Here is a 25766-nt window from a genome sequence, read left to right as displayed (position 1 = left end):
GTTTGATATTCAGGGCAGTGTCCCCACTTTAAGAGACTAAACCACGCCCACATTCAGGTAAATGCGTGTGATTGGCCACAGATCCTCTCTGTCTTTTAAGTAAAATACAGATTACTGTAAGGATGAAATGGTGAAACGCCTCCAATACTAGCGCTCTCTCTCTCTCTCTCTCTCTCTCTCTCTCTCTCTCTCTCTCTCTCTCTCTCTCTCTCTCTTTCTCTTTGTCCCCCCTTTCTCTCACTCACTCTCTCTTTCTCTCTCACTCGCCCCCCCCCCAATGTATAGAGAAAAGCAAAAGCAACCAGCAGAGGACGCTTAATGAACTTCATTGAAAATTACTCAATCACCCAAATAAAACCATTTTGTATCACACAGCATTGTCAAATTATGATCTGAAACATAAATCACAGGAGTTAATTAAACGCACTCCTTTTATCATGATTTCTCTAGTACTAAATATTTTACAGGAACTTGTACAGCAAATGCTACAATCCAAGGATATAAAAGAGAAAGAATGACGAAAGGAACAAATTAAAAGACATACGAGCATTCATATGATCATTCTTTTTTATTTTTACATACTTTTTATTATTGTGATATTGACTGATGACATCACTTTGAATATGTCATCATGCTAAAAAGCCTCTTAGCAAGCTTACATAATCTATTTATCTATCTATCTATCTATCTATCTATCTATCTATCTATCTATCTATCTATCTATCTATCTATCTATCCGTCTGTCTGTCTATCTATCTATCTATCTATCTATCTATCTATCTATCTATCTATCTATCTATCTATCTATCTATCTATCAATCAATCAATCATATCTCTCTCCCTATATAAGGGGGGGGGGCACGGTGGCTAGCACGTTTGCCTCACACCTCCAGGGTTGGGGGTTCGATTCCCACCTCCGCCTGTGTATGTGGAGTTTGTATGTTCTCCCCGTGCCTCGGGGGTTTCCTCCCCCGGTCCAAAGACATACATGGTAGGTTGATTGGAATCTCTGGAAAATTGTCCGTAGCGTATGAGAGTATGTGTGTGCCCTGCATGGGTTGGCACTCCGTCCAGGTTGTATCCTGCCTTGATGCCCGATGACGCCTGAGATAGGCACAGGCTCCCCGTAACCCGAGTAGTTCGGATAAGCGGTAGGAAATGAATGAACACACACGCTCATTCACTCACACACTATGGACAATTTTCTGCATTAATGTAATCAACATGCATTTTATTACACACCTCCTACCATATCGTTCACCTTATGAGTGTTCAATTAGCATCATTTACCATGTGTTTAACATCTAACCTTCATCATAGTGAGTTTCAAGAAAAAACATTTTGGGATTGTTACTGTGCTTTTACAGCTGTAGGACACATGTCTGGTCTTCTGACATCTGAAATGCCTTTGTACTTGGATGTGTCTTGATCTTGGCCACTGCTCTCGATAAATATGGTCTTTGGTCTCAGCTTCCCCTAAAACTCACTCTGACTTGATCTTGGCTAGTCCTGGTTTTGGACTGGTCATGGACATTTGGCATTTGAACTGTATGTGTAGTGAAATGCATTGACCACATGCCAACTGGATGAAGCCAACTAGTCGACATAAAAAGGATTTGATGGTTTTTGGCCTAATTCTGACTCACTGACTGATTCCCAGTTAATCCTGGCTTTGGAGTTGACAATAAGTCTGGAGAACAACCCATACATATACCTCTATATTGTAACACATGTAAAGTTTAATTCTCTTGATTTAAAAAAAATTGGCTTTAATAGTCAGATACAAATGATTAAATCTAATATCTAGATTATAATGAAGAAATGACAAATAAAGAAACAAGAAAAGGTTTAAATAGTGCAGACTGCTTTTAATGCAAATGGATTTTCACTCACACATGGCCCAGTTTGCAAATATGCAAATCATGAATTTGAAGCATTTGATTTGTCCAGCCAACTTAAATGTGATAGTGTTTAAGGCTTGTGGACTTGATTTAGCGGCTTGTAAATTAACATCAGACAAACTTAAAAAAACAAAAAAACAAGCTGTCGTATTTGAAAACGTCTCCTAAAGAAGTGCACTATGTTGGCTGCTCAATGTACCCACATTGGCACTCTATAGTCCTACAGTACATTAGCCATCACAAAAAAACAAACACTTAAAAATAATTAATCCCAGATTTTTAACACTACAAAATCTCAGTATTGTAACTATTACATGGCATTTGATGATGTTTAATTCTTACTGAATTAAAGATCAGTCTACCCTGAATGACATTAAAATAAATCTTTATAATTAACACCAAATAAATCTTGATGATACAAATGATTTATTTTTTATATAAATTATGTTTGGGTCTAAGCGTCACTCAATGAAATGTTGGTATTTTCCCCCTGTATTTCAGCTGCTGATTAGACCTCTCATTATCTTTACCTGGAAAAATGTATGCAATAGCAACAGCACTTTAGTCTCTCTAGTTCTCTTAACTCTTTATCTGTAAACTCTGCTCCACCATCAATGTCATCACTCTCATCAAGTCTTAGACCACTAACTAACCAAGCAGAGTCTTTACCATAAATCAGCAACATTATCTGCATTGGAAATTTGTCTTTCACCATTAGCTTTGAATGTCCAATGCAACAGTAAATCACATCTCAGGTGGCTGAATATAAATGGGGTAAAACCGGTCACTTTGTATGTTTTATTTTTGTAATAAAGAAATCTTTTAAAATGCTGAAAAAGCTCCAAGGAACTTCATTATACTATATCCTGAAGTAAAATATGAAATTTTTAATCCAGGAAACAGTATTTCACAGATTATTTGAGTTAGTGTCTCCTTACCATGCATTAAACTGCAACATTTCTGAATAGTTACAAAACAAATAAACAACAACAACAACAAAAAGAATATACAAAGCATTGGCTCACAGTGTACCGTCACTGCATAAACTTAGTCCTAGACTACACTTATGCTGCATTCAACTTTGAAATGCGTACCTCGGAATTGCGTAATGTTTAAACTTGGTTTGTTCAACCTACACAGTGGGGAAAAAACCATGGGTACGTGTTTTTTGTTAGCAACAATCTACCCAGCTAACAGAAATTAATTATGCATTTATGATTGTGCATTTAGTTCCTCAAAACAGCAAACAGTATAGTCTGTCTTACAGATTTGATTGTCTCTTTTGATAAGTTTATAGTAGTATACAATTTTTTTAAAGAAGTATTATGCTAATTTCTGTAGAAATAACGCTATAAGGCAGGCTGACACCTTCCGAATAGGAATTCCAAGTAATTAGGTGTTTTCTTTGGTTTTTCCTGGTTTGATGCTGCAAATTCCAAGTTACAAGCTTTAGTTGAACGCAGTATAAATAAACAATTGCAGTAAACAATAAGTTACTAAACACTGGTGCTTGTGTGTTGTGCATAATTACTATCAACAACAGATGTGAAAATTAAACAAAAACTGACATCAAACTGTTCAAACATGCAATTGTGATATCATCTTTACAGAGGAAACATGAAGAAAATATGGACTGGATTATAACAAATGTCCAAAAAAAAAAACCCTGTGGGACCAGCATGATGACCTAGTCATCTACTCTACTCCTGTCAATCACAAAGTCCACTGGTGTTTTGTGTTTCCCCGTTTGTGCTGAAAATCCAAACTGTGCAACCATGCTAAACAACAGACTGTAGTAATGAGGCAAATAAGAAACATGATCTTACCATGATCTATAAAGTATATACAGCTTGAGACTGTAAAAACAATCAATATTTCACAAGAAAACAAACAACCCCCAAAAACAACAAAAAAAAAAATCTTTTGCTTATTCCTTTTGTTCAAACAAAATCTATAGCATACTAACAATATGATCTGTAAATCTTCAATAATGGAGATTCTGCTTTTTTTTTTAACATATGCTAATGAATGCACATCTGAGCTGTTACATATATGCCATTAAGCCTTAAACAAAAAATGCTATCAATGTTACATCTGAATTGGCCTAAATGTTTTACATAGGAGTGATTTCCTTGCAGGTTTTTTCCCCCCACTTCCTATTTAAAACTCCACTTTACAGGCAGGAAATGTTTCATCCTGCATGGCCACAGTACTGTTGCTTCCCAACATGGTTATCCCTAGCTCTTTTTGTCTTTCATGTGTCTCTTGGTACCAGTCGTGCATCGTCAATGAATCAAATGTGGGGATCAGAGTGACCTGAAAGAGAAGAGTAGATACAATGAAATTCAATAAATTGTCCAAAATTTGTTTCAATAATTCACTTTTATACATAATGCAAAAGAACACCTTTATTTCTTTGTTACTGGATACAATAACTCAAGATTACAGAAGGAAAAATAGTATTAAGCTCTATGCACAACATGCTAATGGGTTGAACCATAACAGACCTGTGTTTCTGGCCAAGCCACCTTTCCTTCCAACAGAGATTCAAGGATGGGTCTCATGACCGAGTCCTTGTACGATTCTTCCCCACTTATTATATAGCAGGAGGAGCGCAAGCGACGGAAAAATTCCACGTCAACTGTAGACGCTGCAAAGCCAGAGGGCAGGTATGCAAAGTCTAGATAAACTGATGCAGCATTTGACTTGTTACCCACTGGACCTGTAAAGACAGAAGATGCTAATGATGGTTTGAGATTGACAAGGTCTTTTTTTTATTTTTTTTTATTTACTATTTATTTATTTATTTATTTTCTTACTTTACTGTACATCTACTTCCTTACAGAGTTTTTCAAGTATTCAAACAAGGAGTTTCACCCCTTGTTTGAATAATATATTGGTTAATATTTCATCCAAATATGATTCAAATTACATTTGGGACAAGATACACCTTGAGGTTAAGGGATTTACTCAAGGACCCAACATTGGCAGCTTAGTAGTGCTGAGATTTGAACTCACAATCCTATGATCATTAAATTGAAGTGTCTAGAGCCAACAATGCATAAAGAATCAGAAGTAGGGAATGATTAAAACTCTGCAGGGAAGATGGAGAACATCAAGAACTGCTCTGTTTGATCAGAATTCCAAAACCTGACCCATACTATAAAACAGTAGTGGTACACACCTGATTGTGGTTTTGCACTTCCTGACATTGGTCTCGCGTTTCCCATGATACTACGTGATGCTGACTTTGTATCCAAGCTTGATGAAGACCGACCTGAACTGCTGGCTGTTGCCTGAGAACCCGCTTTTGTCCTGCTACTTTGTGCTGAAGGATTTGCAGCTGCCATCTTTTGTGTGCCAGAAGTTGCTGTTTTTTTAGCCTTCAGAACTACATTCTTTAAAGGCTTGGCATGGGAATCAGCTTCAGGGTCTAACATGCAGGCACCAGGCTGAGGTGGGAGGGGGGGCAAGTCCTTCATTGGTGCTGGTGGGGGATCTGGAGAGGAATGTGCAGTGTCCATGTGAAATGAGTGACTGCTGGGATGATCATGTGGGTGATGGGGTGGAAAAAAGTCAGCAAACTCCTCCTCAGAATCCAAGTCTTCTGTAATTGAAGGACACTCTCCTGTAGCGGGCGGGACATCAGAGTCTGAGACTGTAGGAAGGGAGTCGCTGACAGAGGTTGGCGTTGTCTCTTGACCTTGTGAAGAGTAACAAACACTGTTGTTACACTGTGAAGGTGATTTAGCAAGCTCTTGAGACTCAGGAGAGTAGTTGTGAGCATTTGGGCTAGATAACCCCGTTTGGCTGTCTGGAGATTTGTGATGCTCAAATTCACAAGGAGACACCAAGCAAAGGTCAACATCATGAGGTGGAAGATCAGGGCAAATAGCCTGTGGGCCAGAGAGATGCTTCTCAGACCCATTAAAGTTCTGGTCACCATTACACAATGTCCTTAAAGGTATTGACATATGTGCTTTTGATTCGTGTCCACTGGTGTACTCACTGTCTTCTGTATGACTAACAGGGGGGATGACTTGCTCAAACGATACTGATAAAGAATTATCAACTTCAGTTGAGTGCGGAGAGCCTTCCTCAGCAGGCAGGGACGTGAATGTGGACGATGCGTCTGGGAGTATATCCTTTAAAGATGTGGAACTGGCAGTCACATGACTTTTTAAGCTAACCGCCTCTTGAATATCTTCATGGCCACTGCCTAGATGATCATTTTCAAGAGAAAGACAGAAAGATGCCCGTCCTGCACTGTTTTCAGGAGAGACCGTTTCAAGGACTACATCCATTAACCCACGGTCCAATGGTGTGAGATCAAAATTGACACTCTTCTCACTTTTTGGAGTCTTTGCTAATGGTGAAGGAGACCCTAGAGTAGTATGTGGGACAGATAGTGTCTCTGTACAACGAAATCTCTCCGGGGTTTTAGACAAGTCTGTTCCACTTTGTGCTCCATTCAACTGATGTTGATCTTTCTCAGCTTGCTCAGTGCATTTAGCGGCAGAATCTAAACAATTCCCTTCTTCATCCAATACTCTATTTTCCAATGTTAATTTCTCAAAGTCTGCAGCAATTTCCTCGGACAACTTGTGATCAGAATTTAGTTTCAGACTGGGCTCTTCATTATTCTCTAGTTTAGACTTTATTCCTTTATTTAAACTGTCCTTTTTAATAATAGTTGAGTCTTTCTTTAATGACCCATTTTTGCCTGTTGATTTCCTTGCTTCAGAAGAAGCACTTCCAGATGCTTTCTTTGGGTCCTTAACAACTGGCTTAGTTGTCGTTTTTTTCTCTTCTTGTTTAACTTCCTTCTTAATCTCCTTCTTTATGTCAAGTTTCAAATCTTTCTTAGGTTTCGTTCCGAAGTCTTTTTTCATCGGTTCCTTCTTTTTCTCAACATTGTCATCTTTCTTAGAAAGACTTGTTGAGGGTCGTTCCTCTTTCTTTCTCACTTCTTTTTTCTCCTCTTTAACAGGCTCTTTTTTAACCAATTGCTTTTCAGGCTTAGAGAGTCTCTGTTTCAAGTCATCTTTTTGCTTTGTCTTTTCTTCCCCTTCTTTACCCTCTTTTTGGCTGGTTTCACTTATAGATTTGGCTTTCACTTTAGTGTCTTGCTTCTTTATGTCAACTTTACTTACCTTGTCTTTGACAAGCAAGGCACTCCCAGGTCTTGAGTCTTTGGTGAGAGACTTAAGGCTCTCTTTGCTCTCTGTACGCTTTGGTTGCTTATCAGGTTTAGCTGATTCAAGATCTTGTAAACTCACCACTGGATGCTTGAGAAAGTCTAGATGTTTCAACCTCTCCAACCCATCAAATATCTTTGCCTGTGGTGTGCAACCAGGAAAGAGAGCACGAACAATTTTTTCCTGAGAGCTAGCAGGATGCCAAACCAACAGTGCACATATTGAAATCAGGCAGGTTAAAGGAATCTCTGAAGCCTTCAGACCAGAGGTACTACCGGGCCACTTCTGCATAAAGGTTTCGAGTTCTTTACTACCTTTGATTGGATTAAGAACATACAGTTCCAAACAGCCGACGCCCATCTTCTGAAAGAGGACTAATGGTTCAATGATTGGACTGTTAGAACGACTGAGGGGTTCTGGAGAGATAGATAACTTTTCTAGATGCTGTAGTGTAAGTGAAACCTGATCACAGCCACGCAAGACCTTAGGATCACCGTGAAGTGTCTTAAGTCTTTCAGGAGCATTAAGGAACACAACCCCGATTTCTGGAGATATTAAGTTCCTTTGCCAATCTTCATTGCTCTGGGAGCCAGATGAATCCTCTTCTTCCTGCTCTGCTGTTTTTCTCCAGAGGAAGCTGTTCATACCTGGCAAGTTATCCGCACCAATGTGTGTCATCAAAATGGAGTCCACTCTGTCCAAATGTCTCACCAGTTTCCAAAAACAAGAGCGTGGATTTGACCCACCGTTGACCAAGACATTAAATCCATTCACAGCAAAGAAGGCAGAGTCCCCTCTACCACCAGGAAAGACGTAGCAGCAAGGACGGGACAGTTTTAAAAAGCCAACTGTGCTAGGAGGCTCAAGGAGCTCAAAAGCCAACCGAGGTTCGAGAGACTCAGAAAGATACTCTGTAAACTCCTGCAAACCTTCCATCTCCGGCAACACTGACGGGGGGTTGATTTTGATTTCAATAAAGTCTTGCAAATTGTGCTTCTCCAACATAGAGCTCTTCCATGCTCCAGATATTGGGCAACTCAGCGTGAGGCTTGCTTTGTGTGAAGGGTCTGCTGAGCTCAACATCTCACCAATCTACATTGTAAATATTAAAGTAAAGTTATACTGTGTGGCAATTTTCAAACTGAAAGAAGTGAGGTATTATGATATGAACATCATTCACAGTTCCTCACCTCTTCATGAGCAAATATCTGGATGAAGTCATTAAGTGAAAAGTAACCAGTTTGTAATACAAGGTCACCAGAGTCTTCCACACACTGTCCAGCCAGAATCAGCAGCTTGTGACGAGACACGTCGGTAATAAGCCGTCGGACCTTTGAAATGAAAAATTAAAAGAGGAAACACAAACTGAGGATAACGTACCATACAAACAATTAAATGATTATTTTTTTATGAAAAACGTTAGGTTTTCTAATATATACGGCCCTGGAAAAAAAATCATGTTTGTTTAAACTCAACCAGAAAATGTTCTGTCTTAAAAATGATGTTAACATGCGGAATCAGATTAAAACAGAGTTTCATCACAGAATGTGATCTCAGCTGGCAGATGCCAAGGCAAAGTATAAAAGTAAATAAAATGTTTTGGTGAAACCGTTGGAAGAAGATGGATCAGTAAAGTTCATTCACAGCAAAACAATTTATTTAAACAATTAATTAAAAATTTATTTTTGTATTTTTTTTTTCAGAAGTCACTCACAGCAACATCTGTTTTCCTAGACCTACAGAAAATGTGTAAACTGACAGCAGGATGTGGAAAAATTATGTTTACACTTCAATTAGCTGAACTCTATGCAAGCAAACAGAATTCTCAGATAGTTAAAGCAGATAATAAAAAATTATTACCATTATTACATACATTTCCATATGGCATTAATATAGTGATCAATCTTAACCATTTCACACAAAGCAGCTTGTTAATGAAGAAATGCTCTTAATATTCCAACACAACACACACAAAGGTTTGCTGATGTCTGACCTCTAAGCACACCAAACTGTGGGATGGGTTTACGACCACCTGCGTCTCCAGAACATCTCCATTGTGCTGCAGTGTCCTCTGGCCTGAAAGGAGATAGCAGGGAGAGAATGGGGAGATTCAGTGAGCAATATATTATCAAACCAATTGTAAGTTGAAGCCTTAATTAAATCTAACAACCATCCCTGAAATTAGTACAAAGAAAAAAACCTTCAGTGAGAGCGAATATGCGTTCACAATAGAACACAAGTAATACACTGATTTCATTACTAACTGGAAAAACTATCCCAGTATAGAGAAGGAACATCACTGATAGATAGATCGATAGATAGATAGGGAAGCATTTCCCTCATTTGCGATCATTCCTCATGATAGAGAATGTTTTTTTCCATTATTTAATCATCCTCTCTCTTAATGATGTCTTTGCAACTGAAAGGCAAAATTTATGAAAAGGAGAATAAAAATAGCAGCCATGTTCTGCCTTAAAACATCAGAAAAAACTTAAATACTCTCCTCTATTGCATAACATTTTATACCACAGCTCTATCGAATTTTTTAGAACAGCAGCTCTGACTGTAATGTGACTACAAATAACAGGTCTATATATAAAGGCACTGGTTTTAATGTTATAGTTTCTATTGTAACAGCTCATTCACAGCCCTCTGTACATCAGACACTCGACATTTTATTATAGACGTATATACATTTAAGAGTTTCATATTTTAACCCAGGTGTCTAGGGAACTAAAACTAAATTTCTTTATGCCTGTGATCTTTCCTCCCACATAACTACGTACTGTAATACGTTTATTCTGAATTTTCAATTCGCCTGTAGCCAAAGTCCCGTCCTTGAAAATAAATAGTCACTTATCACATTGTTGTTTGCCAGTGTGAACAAGAAGCGACCTTGAACTGCTGAACTGTTAAACGTAAATATGAACATGACAGCACAAGACTGGATGGAAATTCTTCCTTCCTGTACATGTACACATTGCTGTTCCAATATCTGTGTGAATCAGAAATGTGTCGGCTATTTAAGCCTGGAATGAGATTTCTAACAAACCAGTTTATTTTTCAGAAGTTTGGATTAAAACTGTGACTGAGATTTGATCTCGATTTTTGTACTAAACCTTTAAAACGTAACTATTGCTGCTAATGCTGTGAGCAACCATGTTAATGTCACTAGTCACCTTGTCATATGCGGCTTTATTTTATTAAAATGAACTAAAAAAATAGATATGATCTTGAATAGAATGTTTAAAATGGTAAAATGTAAAAAAAAAAAACATTACAATTTTGCATTGAAATTTCAAAAATGTTTTACGATAGTTATCCTTTTTTAATTTATTTAACATGTTTAATTATTTATTTTGCACACAGTGAATAAAAGAATGAGCAAACTTGGAAACTGGTAAAACTGTCTTTTGTAAATGTGATGGTACACATTCTGTAGAAATGTTCACTAATTGCAATAAGACAGTGAAGCGTAAACAATCTGCTACTAAGGATAAGTCTGTGTGCACGCATGCATGCGAGTGTGGCATTAATATTCTGACATTCAGTTTTTTCCTTTGTAATACAGTACAACCTGAGTCAGCTTTATTACGGTGTCGGATCAAATGAACCCACATTTGTAGGACTTTATATGCAGGCCTAGCAAATTCTCACACTGTTTTGCTGCACAATGCAACTTCTGCCTGCTGATGCTCCAGCAAACATCACAGAGTTTACCGACTGTCTGTGAAAACAAAGGCAGCATTATTTTTTATTACTATTCTGTTCGTTATTTCTGTTATAATATTCCAGCTTACAGATTTTAATACCAAACAAACATCATAGATAAAATCTTTGTTTATTTGTTAAGTACAAAATTAGGATTATGACTAAAAGGCTTTTTATATTAAACAGAAATATTGTATTGTATATATTGTAATTCTGGATTCTGATTGGTCAGAAGGTTTTAATTCATTTTATAAATTGGTGAAATTTTCTATTTCAGTATCCAATAATTTTTCTTTAACTACAAGAGTGACATTCCCAGGTCATGACCTTGCTATATCCCTAGATCTGATCTCCCCTTCAGCCACAGCTCACAACTTTGGGGTAGCCATGGACAATCAACTGTCCTTTCCCTCTCATATTGCTAATGTGACTCGCTCATGTCGGTTTCTTCTCTACAACATTAAACGGAAAGAAAAAAAAAAAAAAACTCTCTCATTGTAACTTTGAACAATGTTTTAAACTCATGGTATCATATATGTAACCTAGTAACCCAGCATTAATGTATCCAATGCTAGAGATTTAAGCACTTATGTACATCGCTCTGGATAAGGGCGTCTGCCAAATGCTGTAAATGTAAATGTAAATGTAAGAGAGATCCTGTTTTGCAGATGTTCCACATCAGTAAATGCAACTCTTAATGAACAAAAATAATAAAGTGCTATACTTTAATTATGTTGTATATATATTTTTTTTATATAAATCTGCTTCATAACACCGGCCGGTCAATTTTTCTAGGACAGCCAGATACAGCACGATGCACACACAAACGTGCACGCACACACACACACACACACACACCACGTGCACGCACACACACACACGCACACAAAGAGAAACATATCTAAGTACTGCCAAAAATAGTGTTCAACATCAGGAGTGAGTTAAGTGCAAAATAATAAACTGAACAAACAAGTGAATGAATGAATGAATAAACAATTAAATGCCCATATTATGGCCTTGTGATTAGCTGTATGTAATGCATTAGAGTGTACAGGCTACTTACTGACACACAGACTCCGGACTAAGCTCTGAATGAGCAATTACTCTGCTTAAAATTTCAGTCAATGTTTAGTTTCCTAATGTTTGATGGGTTTTAACAGTACACTGCAAAATGGGGTCTGTAAAAGAATGAAAACCTCTGAGACAAGTTCACTTCATAAAACAAAGATTTGGGAGAGGGAAATAGAAGGGGGAGACTCGTTCTTCTGTTTGTATACCGATGTCTGTCCTTTCACTACAGTCATCCGTACACACGTCCCTAACCGCAAAAAACTTTGTATTCTTTGCCATCATCTTAAAACAGAAAGAGTACTGTATGTCATAGATGTGTTTGCACTTACTCATTGCTTGACATAGCCTGTTTGCTTTAATACTGATTATTTGCTTAAAAAAAAGAAACAATTCTCCATTGTTTGAAATTGGCCAATTCATACAACGGCTCACATGCAGGGCAGGGGAAGGTTAACATGTGCTTCCTCTGAGAACCGTGGACACAGCCACACGCATGTTTATGTGGCCGATGCTGCATGACAGGACAGCAGAACACACTTAGCATTAAAGCATTAAAATGATGACTAAGTAAATCAGATGTATATAAGCTTTGATGTACTTGTACTTGGTTTAATAAGACCAGACAATTAAATATAGAACAAAGATAACGCAGGTTCATGAAAGAGAGTGTAAAGGAAAGACAAAGACAGATGGTGTGTGTGTGTGTGCTGAGAGAGAGAGAGAGAGAGAGAGAGACTCTGACGTTATGCATTCCTTAGCAGTTGCCTGTCTGTTACTTAGCCTCCTGCCTGGAAATAACAAGGAGACACACACACACACACACACACACACACACACACACACACACACACACACACACACACACACACACACACACACACACACACAGACACACACAGACACACACAGACACACAGACACACACAGACACACAGACACACAGACACACAGACACACAGACACACAGACACACAGACACACACACACACACAGGCTGTCTGTTTGAGAAGTTACAGTCTAAAGCTCTAGTGAGACTGGTCTACTAGTTTGGTGCCACTTTTGGTAACAGACATTTAATAATGTCAAAAAAAAGAGAAATCTGCAATCTTTAATTTTATGTACATAATTGAAGCTAAACTCTACAGTTTCTCGTGGTGCTCCATTGGTGCAGATTATAGTATAAAGAAGTTTGTCTTTGAATTAAATAATTGTACTATTCTACTACCTACTTATTTTACCCTAATGCTTTTTTTATTTTTATACAAAAACTGTACAGAACATAAGGCCATTGAATTACTGAGTAAGAATTAACAGTGCTAGATTAAACAGCTAACAAAGTTAAACTAGACAACTAGCTCAATAGCAGAGAAACCATGCACACTTCTACCATTTGATCTAGCTTGTGATGTAACCAGCAAAATAGTTAGTGTGCTAGCTAGAAACTGGACAACTAACTTTGTTTCTGCCCAGAAATCTAACTACATATGAGAAATATGCTATAATCTAACTGCAACCAATTTAAAGCGGACACTCAGTTTTAAAATGTAGATTACACGGTTAAATCTAGGTTACATATGTTAGCTCTAACTTTTCAGCCTGACCAGTAAAGTATTAGCTGTTATTAATTGAATGAATTTATCCTTTGTCCACTCCTGATGATGCCAAATGTGAGACACAGATGGGAATCTTATCAGCTGATCTTATTATTAATAAAAAGGCCAACAGCATTTAGCTAAAACAACAATGTTCTTGGTTTGAAATGTGAAATCATATGACTCATATCCCTAAAAGACAGAGAGAGAGAAAGAGAGAGAGAGAATTAAATTTCCTCACAGTATCTGTGTAGTTATCTGTGTGATAAAGCATTGCTATATTTCACAATAAAGTGAGAGCAGCATTTGCCTGCAGCTTGGTAAATTATGCAAATTTTACAATTTCTTCATTTCTCCAGCAATGGTGATAAACCAGTTAGCTCACATGATTTATGGCATGTCATCTTTTTAGGACTGTGAGCTATTCCTTCAAATTTGCTCTGTTTTTTTTCTTCCCTTTTTTTTTTATACCACAGTGCTTTTGAATCCTGCTGTTTGTTTGTTCAGGAAGTGTTGGTTGATTTTAAAGCAAGTATTCTAATGTGTTTTTATACTAACTGCTTGTTCACATGGACTTGAGTGTATGGGAAAAGATCCACATAAAGTGAATAAAACAATGTGTGTAAATGTTAATATGGTGAGATTTATGGAAGGAGCCTGAGCCCTTTGTAACAGCCAGAGTTAAAGGAAAATTTCTAAGACTTTGTGAAAGCTGTCTTTATTCTTTCTCCGTCTCTATCTCCATTTTTGGGGGCAACATGAGTATGCAAACTTACTCCTTGTGGACATCATAGGTATGTCAGGCTGTTCTTCAACATGTACACACATTCACTTTTGTTTTCTTCAAGTGACTGTGATAAATAATTTCAATGAATTATTATCCCCAGAGTATTCCTAAAAAGGAAATGTGATGTGTACAACTCTATTAGATCTAACATCCATTTCACACCTGACAGAAGGTGACGTAAAGGATGTGAGCAGTTCGTCCTCTATGAAAGAAGGACGTGAAGTCATTCCATGAAGTGATAGTTTTTATGGTGGGGGATTTTTTGTACATATACGTTATTCCTGGCTGATCTGATCTTAAGTGAAAAGCACTAAGTTCAGGTGTGAACGAGATGCAACATTTCTCATAAATGTGTAGTGGTCCGGTCACTCAAACCACCTTCTGGGGTGTATGGGATGCATTCGACCACACAGAGTGAACACAAAAGCGCCTCAGTGCGTCCTGGAAGAGAAGGAAGGAGGACCTAATCAAGTAAATCATTACTGTAATGTATCTGAAATCATTGTGCAACTATTTGAAAATCCCACTGAATGATGGATAAAGATGATACTATAGCAGCTTATTTATAAGCTTATAAAATAATTTATAAGGAAATGTTTGAAATGGCCAGTAAAGGTACGTGAGTTAGGACTGACAGACCATTTCTGTCTGAAAACAAAAGAAAGCAAAAAAGACTCCCACAGGAACGATGTATGCATTTTGCTCGTGCACTTATGATCAGATCAGATCGAATGTTTCGCCCTTTCTTGCATTTCATGTAGCATTAAGAATCTAATTGCATTTATTCTTAGCATCCTTTGTCCTTTAGAAGCTGTAGTAGCCGATAATCTCTGTCATCACGGTGGAGAATCTGAGTCGTGTGCCACGTGTTCACAATCCAGCATTAGATAGTGATTTAAAGGTGGGGAAGGACAGCTGCTCCATCAGCTGCTCATATCTTCACTTCCGTTCTCTTCTCCAATTCCATCCCAGGCTTCCAAAACATGTCTCATAGTTCTCAACCATACCGTTCAACTACACTTCAGTAGGACAATAAATATATACAATATAAATACTGCAAAAGAGGGTGTTACAGTATACATTTAAGATATCAGAGTAAAAAATAAAAAATGAAGAAAAATATATTATGTAATACTTTTCTGATTTGAAGCAGTTGGTTGCTGTTAGAATTTTGTAATAATTGCAAAACTAACAGTTTGTACAAATTTTCCTTTCTTTCTGTAATTCTATTTTTGGAGCATTTTTTTTAATTGTTTAAAACAGACTTTACAATCATTTAATAATAATTATTATTATTTAGCCAACATTCTTGTTTTGCTCTTAGAAAACTATATATCATGATATACTGTGCATCAACTATCCTTATTGTGATATACTGTATATTTAATGCATCAACCCTCCCCATTTCACACAAAATGGGCAAAACAGGAATAAACCATGATAAATCCTTATATTCTGAAATGTTCTGGTCGTCGTCGTCTTCACAGTTTTCAGTTGCATTAATGAACCAGCAAAATTTTAAGAAGCAGCTCACATTTCCTGCTGCCTAAAAATCTAACCATTACATCAGCAGCAGCGAGTGACTAAAGCACAGTGTAAAAATAACACCCCATGGAAGGCTGTGCAAATGTTCCTTCTGGCTTTGAGAACATTCAACATCGAATGTCAAATTTTCTCAAAACAAAAATCCAGTTGTGAAATCAAGATATTCACAAGATATTCAAAATTTCATGTTGATTTTTGAAGTTCATTTGCACACACACACACACACACAGATTGTGTTCATCACTATCACACCTGCCAAAAGACTACTGTATAGTCTCCTCAAACAAGAGTCGAACCTATTTTTTTTTTGGTGGATTCCTTTCCCAAAGCACTTGTCAAGTTAGAAACTGGAGTGTTAATGTTAACTACCTGGCTTTTCAGGTAGAAGCTGCCACTGGTCTGTTTTAGTTATGATGCGAGTTAGTTTAGTTACACACATCAGAAAGGCTTACATGCACATTTTCATCCTCCTACTCCACAATAAAAATGCTGCATATGGAAGTCATTAAGAAAGCGTGAATGCAAACTTTTCTAGAATTTACACCATAAATAAAACAGTCAAGCAGCTGCTTTTCCCCCCACAAATGCTTTGTGGTTACTGTAAACCCCCTGCATGTATAAAGAAACACTCTGCTTCTTCTGTGCTATCTACACTATCTGGAGCAGGAAATCAAGATCATTAGCGTTAAAATATTTTTTTTTTAAGTGTTAGAATTGGCATATCTGCCCCTTCTGCTTTTTTCTCTCATGTGACATGTTTGACAATTTTTTCCAGCAGAATTTCTAAAAATAAATAAATAAATCTATCTAAGTGACGTTAACCACATTCTGGTCTAACGTACATTGAAAGATTTGATATTACATCAAAGTGAAACCCAAGACATTTTACATGTACTGCAACAGAAAGCAAAGGAAGCTGCGCCAATACATCCTGCAAGAAAATTGAGTCGTGACAGGACAAGATCACCAGGCAAAAAAAACCTTACTAATGTAAAATTGATAGAAGTTGGCAGGACTTCCAGGATGCCAGAGAATAATATAGAAGAATTCAAAACACACACACGATGGTCACTTCTTTCAATTTTATATTATGATTGGATCATATGATTCTTGATTGCGACTTTTTGCGTATTTTTAAGTGAGAACTCATAGCAGTGTAGATGGAAATAACTAGGCTGTCACACACACGCTTCGTACCTTTGAGCTCCTCAGAGAAGAAAGCCGAGTGTCTGGAGACGAAGAGTTTGAGCTGCTCGTCCAAATTACAGGAGGAAAGGTTCACATCCCAGGAGCGAATACCTACAGCAAGAACAGAGAAACAGAGACAGGTCTGTTAGGGCACATTAAGCATGCGGGGGTCAATTATTCATGCTCAGAGTTCACTTTCCCACAGACACAGCAGCCTTTACATGAAGAAGCAGCAAGTATAGAGCTGAATGTGTCCCACACAGAGCAGAAGAACTGCTACAAACGTCATCTATCTTATATAAAGGAATTGCAGTGGGGAACAGATCTTCCCAGCTACTAATATATAATGTTATTTTCATCCAGGTCTGCAGTGTTTTTGTGAACAAATTCCCAAAATACCTCAGGTGCTCATTATTTATTTTTTTTTAGACAAACTCGAGGGCGGGATGATTATTTCAGTCCTGTCCAAGCAAACATCTCTAATTTTCAGCAAATGTTTGGCTCTTGCGTTGGCTAAGGCAGTCTCCCAGCACTGATTTTTACCTGGACATCTAGAGACATGGTGTGCAGGTGACACTTACTGTAATAGCAACTAAAAAATGAGTTATAATTTTGAAAAGCTTCACTAGAATGCACAACAAGGAAAACGAACTTTAGTTTAACATGGAATTTGTGTGTTGTGGTTCCCAGTAACATTGAAAAAGAAAGAAAAAGACACAAGACATCAATTGCTTTTAGCTGCTGTAACAAGTGAGAACACAAATGAGTTTGTATGTCATTTGTAAGTTATTTTTTTTTTTTTTTTTTATAAAAGCAATAAATCACTTCATGCTGTTATGGGAAAAGATCTCTGGAATGGTAACAATAAATTTGCCAATCACTGATGGGTTTTCTAGAACAAGAAACCGGGTGTTTTATTCTTTATTTAGTACATCATCACTCAGATACACGATATACTTAGGTTATTTAAGGAACATTTTGTCAGTGATTCAGTGGACCTCTTAGAGCACACGATTCAAGGAAGAAACCCGAAAGAAAATCAGAGAGAATAAAAGTCTGTCGATTCCATTGAAGAACGTGCTGAGATTAAAAAAAGATATAAAAAATAATCTATCAATATTAAAGATCTTCTACTCATTGTTGGTGGGGTTTTTTTCCATCTCAGAAGAGGAAAGGTACAATTTGCTCATCTCTAGTCTGTGTAAATTTAGCTCCAGAATGCTGTGGACATTTCTATATCCTGCCAGACCGTGGCCTTTGGCACTCAGCATGCAGTAATGAAATGTAATTGTCAAAGTGACCTCAGAGCACAAAGTAATTACACTGACAGCACTGCGGGTGGAGCACACGGCCGTATCACGGAGCTTTTACCCTCCACAGCAAACATCTCTCCTCTGAACAAAGCAGAAGCTGTATAAATGAGTTAACCAGAGCTCTCAAAGCACAAAGACTGCCATTATAAGCACTGATTTGCTCTTTAAACACTGTGCATGGCTGGGAAACTATGATGACTGCGAGGGGAAAAAGACTAATATTTAACCCCAAATATTTATTTTTAAACATGTTTACCTCAGAAAAACAAATCACACATTTAATCACAGTAGAGCATAGAAAAGCTAACTGAACCAACGATATCCTCAAAGAAAACCTTATCAGCATTATATGGTATATATTATAGCAACGCATCCGTAAAATCTCAGTTTATAATTCACTTATTAACTCTCAGACATTATTAAATAAACATCAGCTGATAAGCCTGAATAAAAAAATACTATATGAGTCAAATATCAGTTATTTTAAACTGCAAAGCAAAAAAATATTCATTTACTAGTAAAAAACACATTGCAACACATGTGATATCTCAGGAGGAATGTATCATGATTTCAGTATTAATACTGTCATATTGACCAGCACTAGTTTGTCTAGACCTAATCAAAAGTCCTGGAAGTTTAAGGGGTAAAGAATTTAATCACATTTAAAGGTCCAAAAAAATTATTGTACAAATTTTGATTCTAGTATTTTTTTATTGTAATAGTTTATTTTTATTACATCAGACTGATAGAAAGGTAGATAAAAGGAAGAATAAAACACTCTGCTATAAGAAAATAATTAAATGACGAGGAGGTGTGATGAAGCTCTACAAAGATGCATTTCCTAAGACACAAAATCTCAAGTGTGTTGTTCGACCCTGGAGACTCCTTTCATAAAGGTTTCATAAGCATCTCCTAACAAGAAACTTCACCAAATAAGTGAGAATGCACATTTTTTAATAGATGTAGGTGGGAGGTTCACCCTACAAGTCCCTGCCAATGAGCTGCTACTATAGAAATGTTATCATGTTGCTACAAGTACATTAGCAGCTGCTTAGTCATCACAGCGTTTTACAAAATTAGTCAAGACGTCCAAAACTGATTTGCTATAAAAATATACTACACTAAGTTACCAGGAGTGTGTTAAATCCCCAGATACAGAAAGCATACGCACACACACACTATCTGACATTTAAATCCATTTCCAGTACTGTTTGTATAAAATCTTTGAACAACAAATTTCCAAATATGTGAACATGGAAGCAAAAAAATGGCCTCCTGTTTTAAAAAAAATAAATAAATAAAAAAGCCACATACGAAAAAAAAAGGACATGAATGACGGTGTAAGAGTCACCCATGGTCGACTGAAAGTATTCAGCAAGGACGTGTTTGGCAAACACTCTCTGAGACAGTGACACTTTTTTCTATTTATTCACTTCCTGATGAGGTCACATGCTGAATCAGAGGTGAAACGCAACAGCAAAGTTCTCGGTTGATTTCCACCTACAGCAATGCACAGTTATGTTAGCCTTAAAAATGTACCAGTCTGTCTGCCTCCTGGACAAGCAGCAATTCAGAGCGACTCTGAATAAAAGCAAACCTGCAGAATACTGAGATCATGTAGAATACATCTAGATGTAATTTTCTCTAGTAATTAATCTAATATTTAGCTGTTTAGAGCTTTTTTTATTAATTCTCTGAATGTACGACGGTTTCATTTTATTATAGTGCAGTCAGTTAAGACTCCTCCATCACTGGGTCTGACAGCTACAGAGAACATTGATCCTTCATGAAGACTGATATTCACAGAGGCCACACATTCTTTTATAAATATTAACAAGCAGAGAGGCTATACAGTGTTATTAAGGGACTGAAGCATTCAGACCACTCCTCCTTTACTGAGAAGGAAAGAAGATACACGCCTCTTTCAATTAGAGGATAACAAGGTCTCCTTCATTACGACTGCCAGGAACAAATGCCAGGCATCTTTCACTCTGGCAAGCACAACTGCCATACCTTCTTACATTACAATGTGTCTCCTTCATTAGAAAGCCCAGCTGTACAGGACGTCTTCTCACCCAGAGTTGAACATCACACTGCCTACTTCACTAGAAATTACACAGTGGCCATGCCACCATCTCTAAGCATGAGAAAAAAATTAAGAAACCACACCGACCTCACAGAAGCCGAAGCACAAAGCCCACAACCACCTCACAGAAGCCGAAGCACAGAGCCCACAACCACCTCACAGGAACTAAAGCACAGAGGCCACACCCACCTCACAGAAGCCAAAGCACAGAGGCCACACCCACCTCACAGAAGCCAAAGCACAGAGGCCACACCCACCTCACAGAAGCCAAAGCACAGAGGCCACACCCACCTCACAGGAACTAAAGCACAGAGGCCACACCCACCTCACAGGAACTAAAGCACAGAGCCCACACCCACCTCACAGGAACTAAAGCACAGAGCCCACACCCACCTCACAGGAACTAAAGCACAGTGGCCACACCCACCTCACAGGAACTAAAGCACAGAGCCCACACCCACCTCACAGGAACTAAAGCACAGTGGCCACACCCACCTCACAGAAACCGAAAGAGAGGCCACACCCACCTCACAGAAACCGAAAGAGAGGCCACACCCACCTCACAGGAACTAAAGCACAGTGGACACACCCACCTCACAGGAACTAAAGCACAGAGGCCACACCCACCTCACCGAAGCGGAAACACAGAGGCCACACCCACCTCACAGAAGCCGAAACACAGAGGCCACACCCAACTCACCGAAGCCGAAACAGAGGCCACACCCAACTCACCGAAGCCGAAACAGAGGCCACACCCACGTCACAGAAGCAAAACACAGAGGCCACACCCACCTCACAGGAACTGAAGCTCAGAGGCCACACCCACCTCACAGGAGCCGAAGCAGCTGAAGCCATGCCTCCTTTACTTTTGTGCTCAAAAGAACATAAAGCAAATAGAAACTCAAACCCAACCCAAACAGAAAACAAGAAAAAAGGAGAAAAATTAACACGATCATTAAAAAGGAAAAAACCCCAGAACATTCCGAAACGGATGAAGACAGAAAAGCAAAAAGGATAAAATTAAACACAAACTGCAACCAGAAACCAGAGAAAGAATTTTAACTTGGGTGCAGACATTCATGCACAAATGAGATGCCACTGCACATTAGCATCCGTTTTCACAATGCAAACGCACAGCTGAGCAAACCGAGCAAGCAGGCCAGCCCTCTGTTCTGTTCACTTTCATCATTATTTCTCAAGCACACTGCTGAAAACCTCAGACATGCTTTTAAAAAGGCAGCCATGCTGAAAGCAGTCTTCCTATAATTTTCTTTCAGGAAAGTATTTTTAAAAATCTTGTAGTCCTGCTCTGCACTTGCTGTCACATGCGAGCGATGTGATCCGTGCAGCATAGTCATCTGGCTAGGAAAAGGAGGAAATGGTGGTCAAGTGTGTTAGAAAAAACAAACAAACAAAGAGGATATGTCTCTTCTGTCAGTCACACAAATCTTAGTTAGGAGATAAAGACTGAGAATCAAAGGATGGAGGTAGGAATCAAAACCACAGAGACGACGTAAAGAAATCTTCAGACGTGACAGAGCTTCAATACACACCATTACTAACACACTCTTGCCTCTTCCTCTTTACATACTGCTGGACTTTGTGCTGATATAAAAAAAAGAACAATGAGGAAGTTGAATCCCCTGCTTGCTAAATCCTTCTGATCTCAGCATGCTTCATACAGAGATGACGTTTGCTTGGTTTCCACCAAAACACAAGGCAATTACAGAAAAAAAAGTGATATTACGATGTAAACAATAAGATGTAATAGTGATGGCTACATGACAACTGCATAAAAACGTGATAGAATTGTAAAAACTTGTGATGCAACTGGGTAAACTCTTACTTAAAATAAATTATTGTGTGAAAATATGATGTTTGTAAGCAATACTATGGAACATGTGGAAAATGCGATGTAACGGTTCCTTTTCATGTACATACATTATGTGGAGATTTGTGAATGAACACACTATACAGCTAAGCCTGTGACGGGCCGGTACAAACGAGGCATGGTCCAGCATTTCAAACATTTCAACAGTGCACTCTGCAGTATCGGAGTCCACTTCTCCTAATGAAAAAATCAGTAGCAAACCAGCTCCTCATCGCTAGCTAAGAGAGGAGTCTCAGTTTAGAATTCAACACGCCTGAATGTGCTACTGGCCTTTGGTGCAGGGTGTAGTCGAGCAGGCGGAGCTTCACTAAAAATGGAGGACAAAGTTGTGTTGTCTCACTCGCATCAGCCAGAATGACGTAAAGCTCAGCACTATTTATAGCAACAGCTTTAATCTCACATCTCTCTCCTCCAAACATCTCTCTCCCTCTCCTTACCTGTCACTTCTTCTCTTCCATTTCTCTCCACTCTGTCTTTCTTGTTCCTTTTCTTCAGCATCTTTTCCTCCATCCCTCTCTATCACTTTCCACCCATATATTTGCTTAACACCATCTCTTTTACTCCATCTCTGCTCCTCACTCCATCTTCTTTCACTCCTCCCTGATCCTCTCTTTATTCTCACCTATTTTTCCATTCATCTTTTCATCTCACCTTTATTTCTCCTTTATATCTCCTATTCTGTCCACCTTTCCTCCGTAGTAGACATCTCTTCTTCCCTTCCATCCCCAGGTCTCTCATCATCATTTTTTCCTTTACCCCTCTCTGTCTCCCTCTCTTCCTCCATCCCCCTCTCTCTTCATAAATATAACATGAGAGTAGAATAATCACTCCTGCTTATGTGCTAAAAATCCTATTTTTGTTTAACCGCTGTAAATTACACTATTCCACGTCTTTTTGCTAGTTTCATGTGTCATGTCATATGTATTCTTTATTCTGTTAACTAGCTAACTACCTCACCATATGCTATTATATTAAATACTATGTAAGTATGTGCTTTCAGCAACAGTGACGGTAATAAATAGCAGCATTCCGAAGCTAGATGATGTTTAAAGCAATAAATATAATCAATCAGCTCGAATGATTCCTCAAGTCAATCCTATGGAGCATGGGATCTGACGTTTCTTCACTTCCCCAGTCATGTATGCAATAATTTCTTCACAAATAATGACATTAAACATTTGCACGTGAAAAATTCCCTAGTAAAAGCAGTACACGTTAATAAACGAAACAATCAACATTATGTTTGCAGAAACAACCAGAAAGACTTCATTAGGTGGTGTGTGCTGTATTATGCAATTAGCTGCATAGTTTACAGCCATGCAAACATGTTCCTATAGCATTTCATTTTTTTCTTAGAAAAGTAGGGACTAGATCTGAAATGTGCATTCCATAACGCAGAAGTCATAAAAAAAACATTTAAGACAAAATCTGTATTTAAAAAAACTTGAGGATGCCTAAGACTTGTGTTTCACTAGAGCTAAAAAAAACCCATTTTCATCATCTTCATCCTGATCAAAGTGGCTGTAGTTTAAATGATTGCTTTTCAACCAATTTCATTAGAAACTAACAAAAACAACAGAAATCCTACAACTACATTTGAAAATTGTTCTATAATTATTTTCGAGGGGCCAGCTTCAGCGTTTCTGCTGTTCATTATAAGAACCGTTCTGTCATGGGGAAGACATGTCGACACAGCAGTTTCCTGTCAGGACCAAGAGTGTAAATTGATTCACTGCATTTATAACCAATGTACATGTACGAGCTAATATATACATTTTCCGGCATCCACAAAATGAAAGGTGACTGAAGACAAATTTTCAGTCATGAGGTTTACATCATGCTTGATAGAACAAGACTGGAAGGCAAAAGAGTCCTGAAACTTTATCAATACTTATAAATAGAAAGTGGTTTGAGAGCCGTGGTTTGATGAGTTTCCCGTCGACACAGAAAACCAGAGTGAACAGCCAGTAGCATCCATATCCCACTAAATTTACCCAAAGCTTAGTGAACTTGCTAAACATGTAGAACTGCAACGGGTTTACAAAATCTTGTTTTCAGCTGTGAAGGATCTCTCACTGTTACCTTCACCCAGCCTGTCCACATGAACCAGGATGATATACCAAACCAAAAGATGTGCTTTTGGCAATATGCTAAACGTTTTTGAGTTAATGTCAAGCTTCAGCAGTGGCAACAGAGTGACCAAGACCCATGAGGTCATCACCAAATGACAAGGTGGCATGTCTAATTGGTAGATAAAGAGATATTACCTATTCGTACTGATAGAAAAGTTCTGTCAGCAGGTAACGACAGAACTATCCACCAGTCTGACGTGACATCATTACAGCACTCAAATTCCCAACGTTAGTAAAACACACCTCTGAAGAAAAGTAACATAAACTCCACCCTCTTTCAAACAAATAGACTCCAACTGATTATTCTCCGCTAAGTGACGGCTGGAAACAAGAACAGCGTGAAAGAAGACACAGCCAGAAAAACAACAACAAACCATGTTTATTGGTGGGAGAAGCTGTAGAGGAAGATACGGCTTTCCAATCTATTTTTTGAATTTAATTGGATCAGCACAATACTAGTACCAAATAACGATAAAAAATAATAATAATAAAAAAATTAAAAAGTGTTTAATTGCCTTCCAGATTAAACAAGAACAAAAAAGTTGAGAATAGCCAAAAACTTTCTAAATAATCTTCTTGGTGCCGTAACATGAAGGAACCTGCAACACCAACTTTGATTTCAAGGACAATATAAAACCTTTACAGCCTTTTCCTAATATTGAATCTATTATGCATTTACAAATATTACTTCATTCATCTTATGTCATTTTTCATTCATTTTCATTTCTGAAATGGTGAAATCCAGCCACTGCATTTTATTGCTTATCTTGGGCTGAATCCCAAAATCTCAGACACCAAGTGAACCATCATGTAAAAAGCAGTGTTTTCTGTAGTAGACTAAAGACATCATGTCTACAGCTCCACACTTGCTAGGGCTCAGGGAATGTGCAGTAAGTGCACTTCATAGTGTGCCATAAAACTGCTCTAGTCTTCAATTAAGGGGCATGAAAGATTCAGACATCAATCTCAGAACTCTTGTTATTGTTAAATGTTTGTGGACAGCTACAAAGTGAAAAACGAAGCCGATTTGGTTTTAAAGTCAGCTTAAAATCCTCACTACACATCACCTGTAAATCGGATAAGCCCCAAAAGACGAAGGAAGCTCTTCTTGCCTCCTGATTTACTGCAACGACTTATCAGGGGGAAAAAACACAACATTTACCTCGCTCAATCTCCGAAACTAGATACTCCACAGACCCGGCAGCGGTGTGTTCCCCGATTACGACCAGTAAAGAATATTTATCGCTGCTAAAACATAAATGGGATGAAGCTGGACTCGTGTTTTCCATCGTTTTCACTCCGTCGATGCGCTGCGACGCCATGTTGAGAAGTTTCAGCAGAATGAAGCACC

The 25766-nt window shown here is 38.1% G+C and overlaps 1 protein-coding gene across 1 annotated transcript; it reads right to left on the bottom strand.

The window, feature by feature from the left end:
* Positions 1–1847: 1847 nt before the first annotated feature.
* On the bottom strand, positions 1848–25766 carry map1sa (microtubule-associated protein 1Sa). Its single transcript, XM_027158431.2, has 7 exons — positions 25578–25766; positions 17003–17104; positions 9093–9175; positions 8290–8430; positions 5086–8191; positions 4409–4623; positions 1848–4217 (listed from the first exon to the last, which is right to left on the bottom strand). The coding sequence occupies exons 1-7, from the start codon at positions 25735–25737 to the stop codon at positions 4062–4064; spliced, it is 3963 nt and encodes a 1320-aa protein (XP_027014232.2). The 5' UTR covers positions 25738–25766; the 3' UTR covers positions 1848–4061.

Source organism: Tachysurus fulvidraco, chromosome 2 (genome assembly GCF_022655615.1).
Source record: "Tachysurus fulvidraco isolate hzauxx_2018 chromosome 2, HZAU_PFXX_2.0, whole genome shotgun sequence".
Taxonomy (NCBI): Eukaryota; Metazoa; Chordata; class Actinopteri; order Siluriformes; family Bagridae; genus Tachysurus; species Tachysurus fulvidraco.
The sequence above is the reverse complement of the archived record's forward strand: the minus strand, read 5'-3'. Positions and strand labels throughout refer to the sequence as shown.

What these genes read in the sequence shown, in the direction of transcription:
- map1sa (XM_027158431.2), bottom strand. Translation starts at nt 25,737, where the DNA reads ATGGCGTCGCAGCGCATCGACGGAGTGAAAACGATGGAAAACACGAGT. An exon ending in CTTCTCTGAGGAGCTCAAAG is followed by an intron (nt 9,176 to 17,002) that starts GTACGAAGCGTG and finishes ATCTCCTTTCAG; the next exon opens with GCCAGAGGACACTGCAGCAC. An exon ending in ACAGTTTGGTGTGCTTAGAG is followed by an intron (nt 8,431 to 9,092) that starts GTCAGACATCAG and finishes TTCATTTCAAAG; the next exon opens with GTCCGACGGCTTATTACCGA.